Below are 12,749 nucleotides of genomic sequence, written 5' to 3'. Positions count from 1 at the left end.
ACAGCCTGACACCTCAAAAATCATCATGTTTTCTACATAGCTGCTGAAGTCCTTCTACCAGCAGAGGGACATTGGTTTTGTGTCATCACAGATGGGCTGGTGCCATCTTGCACACCTGTGAATGGACACATCCTCCCCTCCATCCAGATGTGCTCCTGTACTACCATCCTACAGACAGCTATTCCCAGGCTGAAGTAAAGTTCAGCTCTAGCTAATTGTAGTTAAATAGGAGAGACACATAGAAAAGCCAGACATGGGTAAAGCTAAGCTTCAAAATCTAGAGGTATCTTATCATGGCTGATTTTAGAAAGGGTCTTTAAAAGCCACAGGAAAGCTTTCACATTCAGAGGCCAACAGTGAAACCGAAGAAGATGCAATTAAATCTATTTAGAAATCCACTACTGGTGTCAACATTTCTAAACCCTTGTCACAGATGAAGGGGGGGCTTGATTCTGCAAACATTTGCAGATGTGACTCCATCACTGTGATTGACTCACTGGAACATTCTGAGCTACTGGTGCTGCATTCCTGTCTCTGGTCTGCTGGGTTATTTGGCACAAAAGCCCAGCAAAGCCACGTTGCTCACTGGCTCAGACAATCAGAGGTAATGCGAAGCTAGCATTGAGCCCCTTCAGGACTTCCCATTCCAGGAGCAAATCAGTCACCTGGAGGCCACCAGTCTCCACCACACACCCAGTCTGACAAAATTAGCAGCAACTTTACAGTATTTCCAAGTCCCAGCTGCTGTTGTCTCACCCAATCAACATCTGCACTAATGACATGCAGGGGCAATGTAGTGAGAGTTACTACAGGAGACCGCACCCTGCAGAGCACCTGCCAACAGCATCACAGACTCCTTATGACACCTTAATTAACGTTAAGGCAAAAATGGGTCATTGTAACCACTTCTCTAATATGGAAAGGAAGCTGGCATTTCTCTGTAGGGTCTTGGGTGGATTTTTATTTGAGAAAGAAAAACATTGGATGCATACCTCATATTTTAAAGTCTAATATTAAAACCTGATGATTTTTTTTTTTTTTTCCAATTAGCAAAAATGATCTACTAGTGACCAGTTTCTTCAGGGAGTGACCGATAAACTGAAGGCAAAAATAACCTGTTCAGAAAGGGTGCTAGATGACATTAAAAGGTAACCTTATTTTTTAAGTTACAGAAATGCAGCAGAAGGGTGAGAGAAAGAGAACAAATTAATCACAAAGGACAACAGCAGAAAAGCAGCAGGGAGAAATGCCCAGAGTAAATGTTTCCTCTGCACCTCTGTACCACCCGGAGATCCCCAACGGCAGCCCTCAATAAAACAGGTGCCATAGCTGTGCAAACACTGAGCAAAGACACTGCAGCTCAGGAATTAGCACCATGCAGCCTACGTGCACTGAGGCAATGGAGAGGAGAATGTTTTCCATCATGAACAATTCAACGGGAGCTTAAACGAGGTGCTCCTACTCCCACTGCTGGCCTCAAACCCAACAATCCCACTGGGCTTTGTTCAGGTGTTTTAGGAAACTTTCGAAGAACTTTTTCATCTTCCTCTGCTGTCCACTTTCCACTCCTGGGAAGGAGATGTGTGCACATACTCGGACATATATAGACACAGAGCACATGGCTGAAACAGTCCAGCACATCCAGAACAGAGGAATTCAGCTCTTTTTTAGCTGCTCATATGGATTGGACTTGAATGTAACTTCCCCACCTTGGTCATCTCAAATACTCACACCTGCTGCCTGCAGTGTCTTGTATGCCTCTTCTTTCATTGGTCAGTCAGTGAATGTAAGACTATGTACTCCCAAGGATTCAGATAACTCTCTTACTTTACCTCAAGCTGATCCCCTTATAAATATTTGCAGGTTCAAAAAGGTCATCTTCCTTAAAGAAGCCCTCTTTTATGATGTTGACGAACAGGAAAAGTGTTTCTCCTTCATGTTTTCATTCAGAAAAGTCAACATTATTCAACCAAGAACGTAACTTTAAACACTTCAAGACTAATATGAGGGGACATTTAGTAATGGGAAGTACATTCCCATTCAGAAGCTCAGGGACAGTTTCTTCAGAAGAATACTCAGGTTAGTGATGACATGCCTCACTGGTGTCCAGGTCAGGCAGCTCCAAACGTTTTCCTGTTTATGTGGTCAAGAAGGAGGAGAAAGGACATTTCCAATAAGACAAGCCTTCAGGGATTGCTTTGCTGCACCTTGGTAATAGCACAATGAACATTTTGTTCTTTTTTCCTTACTACCTACTCCTCCCATGTACCAGTGGAGGTCACCGAGCAGAAACCCTTCGCACAGAATCTTCCAGAACACAACAACAGAGGAACAGTAACTATAAAACACTCAAGGAATCATAGAATGGCTTGGATTGGAAGGGACCCCAAGGAGTTCCAAACCAAATTCCAACCCCCCTGCCACAGGCAGGGCCACCAGATGTCTGGATTTGGTACTCAACCAGGATACCCAGGGCCCCATCCAACCTGGTCTTGAACATATCCAGGGTCAGAGTATCAACAACTTCTTGTCATACATAGTGACAAGAAGGTGTGGGAGAGGGATTCAGGTGACCGCAAAAGCAAGTGAGCTGCCCTGCCTGGCACACATCCACAGGGGACCTCTTCCAGCAGCACAAAGAAGTGTGAGGATGGGGAACTGTGGCAGGGTGACTGAAGGTGACTGTATTTCATGGCTGATCATTTTAGGAAACAAAACTCATATTGTTGTCTGTGTTACTGAACACTGATACTGCTCCTTCCTTCACTGTGGACAGATGGATATAAGTACATGGGCACTGAAAGTAGGCACAGAATCCCAGCACTGGCACCAGGGGATAAAGGCTACACAAGCACAAAAGTGAAAGAGGGGAGTTGTAAAGAGAAACGTGATGTTTTCCCCTCCATTTCACACACAAAGCTCAGGAATCTCTGCAGGCAGCTCTGAGCGGGGATATCTGCACATGACGAAATGTCTTCTCCAAATGTAACCCATTTCTATGCAGAAGTCGAAAGGTTCATCCTTTTAAATCTCAACTATGTCTTAAAAATATGCTTCTAAACAACCAAAAAGTTCTATCTTGTATGTAATAAAACCTTTACCAAATGAGGTGGTTTGGGTTTTGTTTGTTTGTTTGGCCTAGAAATGCTGTATACATTTATCCCTTTGTTTCACAACATGAGCCACTGATCTTCAGCTACATTTTAATAATAATGAAGAAATAATTTAGAATTTCTCTTAGCTGGAAAATAATAGATTTCTTGCACTACTGTCAGGATGGACAAAATGCTTCTGTACACACAGCACTTACAGGAAAGGAGTTTTTGAACCTGGTCTTGATTTCACTGTGTCTTCATTTGACCTTAATTGGTGACCTGCTAATAGCCTGTTGTTTAAAGTGGCTGTGTAGAAAATGGTTTAAATGAATTGTATATAGGCCAACCACCACAATAATGGGAAAAAACAAACTACCAGTTCAGGAGGTGAAGTTGTTCTCCTCAAAGCTCTGCTTCACAACACACACCTATCTGCTGTTTCCATTGTTCCTGCTTTGTTTTCTCCCAAAGAGCCTTGTTAATAATCATTGCTAATGAACTCTGAATGCTCTGGGCAGGACAGGAGGAAAACTCCTGTTAAATGGTGATAGCATTCATATTTAATGTATTATAGCAAGCAGGATTTTCATTTTGAAGAGAAAGACATCACATCCCTCAGTGTGATGGCATGATCCTTGGTGAAGGATCTTATTTAAACTCTTACCATAATCCAAAAAGAGTAACACGGATCCAAATCCATGTTCCAGACCTGTGGCTCTGTGATTCAAGATACAACACAGTGGGGAACAATTCCAAAAACAGGCTCTTGTATCACTGCATTTACCTACTCTTAGCAAGCTGAAGAGCCCAGACAAATGTGCTCTTCAGGGGAGCAAAGAACAGGTTCAAATGATACTTCAAATAATGCTTTTCCCATTACCAGATACTATAAAAACTCCTTATCTAACACAGTTAATACCAAAAATAGCTGCCTACCCACAATGAAATTTTCAAGGAGAATTCATATTACATCTGAAATTAAATGGAAAAACTGAGATTGCACGTCAACACTGACACAGATGTAAATGCTGCAGTTCTAATGCAGGATATTCAAGACTTTTAGATGTTGCTCAATACAACGTGGTCTTCCTTCTCCTAGGATTCATGGCAATACAATCTTCACATCCTGTGCACTTTTAAGCTGTACCCCTCAATCTGCTTCCCCAAGAAATCTATCATCATCAAGCTACTCAAAGTATCATTAACATCTTTAGTTAGTAACACTGCAGGAGATGCAAATATATTTATCCTTTTATTTCCTTATTTAAACTACCTACACACCTAATTCTGCCTTCTAACCTTTCTGGCTCTCCAATTTCCATCTTGTTGACCTCTCTGGTTTCTACAGAAGAATGCTTAGTGTGCCTGAAAGACATGAAACACAAGTGTACGACCACAGGATCATCAAGATCATTTAAATAGGAGGCAGCAAGTACATCACAGCCGCCAGTCACTAACATGCTGCTTACATACAGAATAACTTGAACTGATATTTAAAGTAAAGGGGCACAAAAAGAAGAATTAGCTCTAGACTCAAAGTGTGCCACAGAATGTCTTACACAGAAGGAGATCTCTTACTCTAATGCCTAGAGCATGCAATGTAGGTATACATCTTCACCCACCTTTGAAGCAGGCGCTTCACTGCCATTTCCAAGGGGGACAAGTGCAAGATCGTCTACCTATAAAATTCTACTGCCTTAGTCACCATAGCACACACAAAAAAAAGGATGTTCAGGAACTGTGTGGTGTAAGTACACTGATCAAAGCAGGAAGTTCAACAAGTGCAATTTCTGACATTTTGTTGTTATTTGTTGCTCTCAATTGGCAGAAGCCATCTACATCTTCACAGCTGATTCTGCCCAGTGGCTTGAGTGAGCTTTACAAAGTCTTCACAGAGAAACTGGACAACTCATCCAGGAAACATAAGTACATTGCCACCTATCAGCACAGCAAGTAGCATGCTTAGCATGTCATTGCCAAAGTATTCCCAACTGAAAAGCAGTTTAAAGTTGCCCCAATAATGCTGAAGCATATTAGATATGATGCAACAGGCACACACAGAAAAAGCCTCCCTGCTTTACATCAAATTGCATCAGACCAATCACTCAAAAAGAAATGCGAGAGGAACAGCCTATTCATACCACTGTTGCTTTCTTGGCTTTACTTTTCTAACTGTGTTTCTGGGATTTCCCAGTCACTTCTTGGAGATTCTTAAAAGATGACTGAGAAAAGCAGGTTCACATACAACAAAACTATCATTATCATCAGCTGCTCTTCTTAATCTTCTTTCCTTTTTTAAAGCATTTCCTCCTATCAGCAGCTGTTACTTATCTTCTATCAGTACCTGCAAACTAAGGCAACTCCAACTCCCACCAGTTCTGCAGTTTTCTCAAGATGCATTTCAGTTGGCGAGGAGAAAAAGCAAACAGAAGAAAGATATTTGCTGCACACTTGAGGCGTAGCTACTAACATTTCTTTATAGATCTAGGTCACAATCACAGAGATAACTGTTCGAACTTGTGTTGTCTTCTCAGAACTCAGAACGTGTCAGAGATACTAAACGGACACTCCAGTGCAGAGGTAGGCAGATGTTTTCAAGAACTATGGATTCAAATCAAAAAGATAAAAGTCAGATTACAGAAGTGTGTTTGAAACAGTAGTGAGAAAGAGCTAAAAGCCAGGTTGAGTAAATTCTTTAAATATACCACAGAACAGCAGAGCACTACATAGTCTGCAACGGATGTGCAGCGCTCCAATTAGTAATTCCAACATGTCAAAGGAAAACGCAGTGCTCATTATCAGCAAAGGATGGCTGTAAATAATTCGTTGCTTCAGCTGCTAAAGCTTTGTGTTTTTTTTCTGTTCTGTCATTTCAATTCCTCCGTCCCCTCCCACAGACTGCTATTTTTACATATAGCCAACACTCCCAGATGTCACTTTGTCATCTGCCACCAATACACTGTCACCCTTTTCTGATGAGACTTCTGCTCCTTCTAATCTTTAGTTTGTATCTAAGGTTTGCGGTGTTAACGAAGCTGGGAAACAGAAAAAGAGGTGTTAAAAAACAAAGCTTGAACTAAGACTTCAGAAACACTTAAGCAGGTCTCTCATCAAGCGTTTACGAGATAAACTCAGCTAAGTACTATAAGGTAAATGGAGCTATACATGCTGGTCTTTTCCTCTCTCTCACAAAAAGGCTGAAAAGCAAATTAAAATATACATATAGTTGTTGAAAAGGACCCCATTATACTGCTATTGGATTTTGCATCATCAAATGTGCATCATTCAAAAGACTGATAGGGCTTATCAAAGGGGAAAATGTTTTTTGTCATTTTACTTTTTTCTGCACTTTATCACTCCAACATTCTCAGTCCCAAAAGCATCCGTGGGAATGAAGTACAAAGCTGACAAGAAAAAAATAAACATGAAATGAAATAGAAACAAGTCTTCAGATGCAGAGAGGAATCAGGGAAACATCTCCGGTCTGCAGAGGGGTGCATGAATAAAAAGTCTTACAAGAAACCTTCTTTAAGTATTTATCCAGTTGTCAATGCATAAGCAACAAACCCAATGCCCCACAGGCTCAACACAGGAAAATAATTCATTAAGACAATGACATGTGGAGGGACAGGTTTATTACATCACCTACACCTTTTTGTTTCTGAGCAGGTGACCAAAGCAATAGTGAAAACCTTCATCCAGAAAATATTTACAGCAAATTTTGTTTTGGGTTCTGAAAGGAAAACCACACTTTACTTGTGCTGTCAATGAAAATGCTGTCTGGTTCACCCCCCTTCTCAAACCTTGGGTGACTCTAATCTTGCAATGGCATTTTCCATATTGTAACGCTTAAAAAAACTCCACTAAACACAACATAATCCTAAATAATAATTCATTTTTTAATTACATGGTATAGAATACCTTGCAAACCAAAGACACTTATTCAGATTTCCTGACAGGTACTGGCTACTGTCTTTTTGGCAAACTTGGAACAAACCAGAAGGAAAAGCAAAGAATCCCTTTATAACAATGAGGGAAAGAAACATCCATTTAAGTGCAGAGGATTCATATGGTAAAACTTAAAGAAAAAATCCACACTTACAGCAGATTTTTTTTTTTTAATTCTTAGTGCAAGAAACATAACCAAGTTAATCACAGAATCAGGACTAATTAAGAATATGGAAAATTCTCCTATACAGAGGTAGAGTCCAGTGCACAAGGCTAAAACGATATTCAATAGTCTAAACAAGACTGAGCCAGGTTTTACGGAATCCACTTTTTAAAGTATCAGACTGTATGTACATACATACAATAAATAGACTATACAATCTTTAAAGTAGTTTAATAAACTTCACAAAAATTATAGAAGATGCATTGAGATCTTTACATCATCCAAAGTTCATATTTCTATCGCCCAGAAATGGATAAAACCAATATACCTGATATCAAGTTAAATGGAAAATAGTTTAGCAAAATGTTGATAAATCAAAATATTTTACATATTTTAAAGCCTAAATTTATGCTTAGAAAGGATGAGTTTCAAATGCTTTGAAAATGTTCCTTTTGATATCATCTGTAAAGAGGTTTCAAATGCTTTGATTGGCATTCGTATCATTATACTTTCCTTACATTCCATGTTCAAGGGAAAAATGGACTTGGAGACTCACAGTTCTGAAGTATTGGCACAACAACGATGAGAATCATATATTTTCAAGGTCCAAAGGACATCAGGCGAATTTACGGTCAAAACCTTCATGTCACAAACCACACAGATCACATTAGAAGGTTAACAGAAACTGCTTGGTATCACTACTTCAATCCTGCCAGTGCCTCTCCACCTGGAGGCATCTGACCTGCCCTGCACTGAAGCGAAGCGTGCTTCTCTGGGCCCCTAGGTTTGCTACAAGCCCATAGGGCTTAATAAAAGCAAATATGGAATCTTTACAGTTTACCACAGTAGTGCATATATCAGGGAAGTCTGCTGCCACCCGTTTCAGTGACAGTCACAAATAAAGGATTTCAGGGAACTGAGAAATTTCATCCATACCTTTCTAAACCGTGCACAAAAAATAATAAAAAATTAAAATAAAATAAAAGAGAAATAATCACCCTTGGGCACTATGAAATGAATATGCATATATTGACAAATTATCTTCAATAAAAGCTTCTTATAAATCCCAAGGGGGCAACAGCCACGGTAGGAAGGAACTACTAAGAACAACAGAACAGCTTAATAATTAGAGTTGAAAATTATGTTCACGGTTTGGTTATTTTTAATTTCTGTAAGTGCCTACACTGAAAAAATATGAGGGTTTAGATTTCAGCTTCAAAACCAAACCTACTTGTGAGAAGTACCTTGTTAATATACGTAATTCTGCTCTTCTACAGGCCTTCTCAGTGGAACTTTTAACATTATTTTCTTTATACAAACAGACTTACTTTGTTTTAAAGTAAACACATACAAATCGATAATATTGCTTGCAACAATGGACCCGGAGGTGAAGGAATGAACTATTCGGGCCATACAACGGAAATCTGTCTCTAAATGAATTCTGCTAAACTTCTAATGCTAAGAAAATCTGCAAAAAGGATCACAAGACCTGTTGCAAATTTCATAGATTTGGCCCAAGTCTTTTAACTACCATCATCTGAACACTTTAACAACTGTATCTTTGTATCGAGGAAAAATAATTGATTCAGAGAACTTAGGAAGGCACACGCACGCAAGTATACTATAAATAAAACACATCATGAAATTACAAACGATCTTCTGATCCCTGTACACACTTTTGGTTCAGCACTATGGTCAAGTTCTCTCTTTTGAAATACAACAGAAGGCATAAGAGAAATATAACGTATGCATAATAATTATGAAGAATAATGCTAATAACAGCTTACAGAGAAAAGTGCAGTGGAAAAAAAAAAACAACACTATTTATTCAGGGGCTTGTGCTACTGTAAATACAGACTTGGTATTTGCTGCTGTGCAAGGGGAAGAATTTTTCCTGGGAAGCAGCAATGAGGAATGGAAAAATAAAAATTTAGAAAGATATTAAGAGAAACCTTGAAGATGGAACTCTCCCAACGTCACTCCTCTAGTGCACAGCCATCTGACTACACGGCTCATTTTCATGCCGCCGTTTCTCTTCAAAAGCACAGCACGTTGAAAAATGGCACAGTTCTGAAACAGTTTTTCTGCCTCTACTACATTTTTGTTTCTTCTTCCAAGCACCCGATTTGCTGTTTCCTCGTAGAAAGAGTAAAGCTGTTACTGAAAGTGAGAAAGAAATTGTCGCCCATCTTCTCTCCCAAACACCAGCTTCTCCACTTCAGCTCCTGCCAGGTACTTTACTCATGTGCTACACAATGGGGAGGCACTGTAAAGGCAGCTTGACAGATTTAAAAATTAAAAAAAAAATAATAAATCAGAAGTCTTTTTCTCCCCCCCCCCAAAAAAAAAAGAAACAAACATCTGGATGGATGAAACAGTACGTCCGTAGGAATATTCCAGTCTCCTCTGTTAGGAGATAATAGCAGGAGACCATCTAACCACAGTCAGATTGTCAGCACTGACTGACCGTTTCTTGGCAGATTTCCTGAAGTCCTTGTATTTATCTTCACACAAGCGGGAAATGGCCTGTAACGCGAAAGAAGGAAGAGACCTCAATTGCACTGCCCACAGCTGTTAAAGGTAGATTTTTGCATATAGACAATATTATAAATTGGCATTTAATTAAACCAAACATATGAAGAACTTGTCCCCAAATCTTACTTGTTTCATTATCCTTATGGTAATCAACACATTTCCACTATACTGCCCACCATACTCACTTTTGAAGGACTCAGCAAGCATTTTCCAAGTCTTTTCTTTACTGCCTAACTGTAGCAAACCCAATCAAGACAGTTGGAGAGTAACCCATATAGAGCACTTCACTTGGCAACAAAATGTAGAGATCTTCATAGAAATTATATTTGGACAGTTCAGAAAGAGGATGGTTTGTATTTCCTTGTTTTGGATTTCCTTTAGAGATGAGCAGCCTGTCACAGGACTTGCCCTGCTTTGCTAATAGGACTGATGTTTGCCTGCATTTCCAAAGAACCTGCAGGAGATGGTGATTTTTATGCAAGCTGCTGTCTTAAGGGCTGCTTAAGTGAAGCGTCTCTCAGATTCAGAATAATTTTATTTGCATTCAAAATACACAGAAATGTCATGAGAATATCTTTTGAAGAAAGAGACAAAGATTACTGAGACTTACTGACATTGAGGCTAACGTTTTATGTTTGTACTGCTTTTAGCCAAGTTTAAAACAAACCTTTATTACGTGCCTTTTATATCTCAACCCTGTAAGCATTCATATGGTTAGGACAGGCTATGGTTTGCATCAGTGAAGATGTTAAATCTGGCATTTAAACACACAGAGCTGCAGAGAAAGGTCATCCCAAGGAGCGTTCAAGGTCAACTCAGAAAATGAGATGAACTAAAACAGTATTTCCATTTACTCTGGAATGCTTTTAAGTGGTGTCTTAAGAAGGGATGTTTAACAAAAAGCACTGCACAAATAAAAACACCACAAGTGTTTGATTATAAAAGAAGGCAATATAAATACACAGTCTGACTCCACCATGCATCATGCTTTTTCTTAACCTTTACTTCAACAGCTCAGCAAGTCAAAAGAGTCCTAACGTCCCAACTGTCCAGCAAAGATCAGTGGCAGGTATGGCAGAAACACACAGCTCCTGCCCTGGGAACAAGCTCATCTAATTCTATGGGTAAGTCAGCCACAAAACATGACTAAATTAAATTAAAACAAACAAGCAAGCAAGCAAACAAAAACCACCAAGAAACCAGCTGCTATTTTGTAGTTGGAAACTGAATTTCCTTTTGCTATAGCCATTCTTGAAAAGTTTGCTTTTTTAGTGCACGTGAAGAAAACAGAGTAAAATAACACAACTATTCTTCTTGCTTTGTAGCCCATTACTTAACTCACTTAAAATTGCTCAATAATATTTTATATAATTTAACAAGAAACTCAATGAACTAGGAAAGTTTATGCAATTCAATTGGATTTAAAATCCAATGGATGAAAAGAACTGAATCATAAAATAACGTGCAGGGACATGAAGTGTGCAGAGCTGGAGGTCAGCTTCTTCTGGCTGCCAAACCAGTCTTTTATTTTAGGTATTAAATAGAAATAGTAATCACTATAAAAATCACTACAAAACTACATGTAAAATAGGAAAATATTCCTGTTCTGGCACTCGCTCAGAGAAAACAAAATTTGGCTTGGAAGTGGTACTCAATATTTGGCAGCTCCGATCCTTGGTGATTATTCATATGGATGTAAAACACTGACTGCAGTTTAAAGCAATCCTGTACCTAATGGTGCCAATTCATTTGCAAATAATTTACAAAATAGACAGTTGAAGCCTATTTGAAAATTCACGAAGTCTTTGAAAAGTCACTGAAGTGTCTTGTAACATAGGGGAAAACATGACAAAAGTGGAAAACTGTAATTACTTACTTTGTCTGTCAGTTAAGATAAATGTATGTAGGTTACAACACCTCTCTGTCATCTGATGTATCTATTACTTTTAACACCAAAGGAAACTAATTTCTGCCTGTTGCAAGGTGTCTTTCTTTTCTCCCGTGAAATTAAAACAAAGTATTATTAAAACCAGCAACAGCAATCAATTATGTGGAATTTTGTTCCCTCTGTGAGATACTCTGCATAGCTCTGAAGGAGATTTTTATCACTGGTAAGAGTTGGGGGATGAGGAGATGGGGGGAATGGCAACAGAGGATACATTTTGGCTGCATGCACACCGCTGGAGTGCTGGCTATAGATTCACCATTGGAAATGCACGAATGCACTCAGCCTTGAGTGCTGTGGTACACTCCAAAATGGGCAAACCAGAGAGAATGTAGAGAGGCAGAAATAAGTCTGGTTGGAATATGTAAAAAAAAAACAAACAGATGTCTGAAAGCTGTGATGATGGGGGTTCTCCTGACTGCATGGAGAATGGAAAGAAGAATCGTCAGGTCAGGACAGACAAAAGAAGTCAAGGAAGTTTTGCTTTTTAGCTACAAGGTTCTTAGCACACAGGACATGCAGGTCTGCCATCAGTCACTGTGAGAGTGGGAAGCTGGAGGGTAGAATGACACTTCTCAGCCCATTTCTTACAATTTTCTCTCCTCTTTTTAGTCTGATTGATCTACAGAATAGTACCTTTTTAGGGTCAAGAACATACAGCACACAGTAGTTGAAAGAGTTCTTTCTCAAGCACTATCCTAATAATAAAAAGCTGAGACAACACACAGTCCATTCAACTGAGAGTGCACTAAAAACTGCTCTTACAAAATCTAGTCTGGAAATGAGCAAAGTGCCAAGATCACAAGCAGAAATAGGGTAGGTACGTTTTGTGGACTTATCAGAAGAGCAGAATCTGACTCATATCTAGTACAGTACATGGGAGAAAAGCCAGGTGCAAGAGTAGGAAATTACAACATAGTGGCTTGAGGCTGGATATCTGACAATCTTCTTGGCAGAAGAATCTCCCATGTTAGAAACTAATTTCTCGGGAGAAGAAACGGAAGCCTTGCATTGGATACAATTAGAAGGAAGGAGAAAACACAGTACAAAATATGCTGTTCTG

The 12,749-nt window shown here is 39.4% G+C and overlaps 1 protein-coding gene across 4 annotated transcripts in view; it reads right to left on the bottom strand.

Annotated features, from left to right (window-relative positions):
• Positions 1-6,973: 6,973 nt before the first annotated feature.
• Positions 6,974-12,749, bottom strand: part of CCNY (cyclin Y) — a 107,567-nt gene continuing 101,791 nt past the window's right edge. For all 4 annotated transcript variants that reach the window (XM_085538913.1, XM_015853103.3, XM_085538911.1 and 1 more), the window contains one exon: positions 6,974-9,732. In XM_085538913.1, coding sequence (XP_085395039.1) covers positions 9,616-9,732 — 117 coding nt within the window. In that variant the 3' untranslated portion in view covers positions 6,974-9,615. The remainder of the gene's footprint in view (positions 9,733-12,749) is intronic.

The sequence above is a fragment of the Coturnix japonica genome, chromosome 2 (genome assembly GCF_054131305.1).
Source record: "Coturnix japonica strain WE chromosome 2, WE-NBRP24, whole genome shotgun sequence".
NCBI classification, from domain to species: Eukaryota; Metazoa; Chordata; class Aves; order Galliformes; family Phasianidae; genus Coturnix; species Coturnix japonica.
The sequence above is the reverse complement of the archived record's forward strand: the minus strand, read 5'-3'. Positions and strand labels throughout refer to the sequence as shown.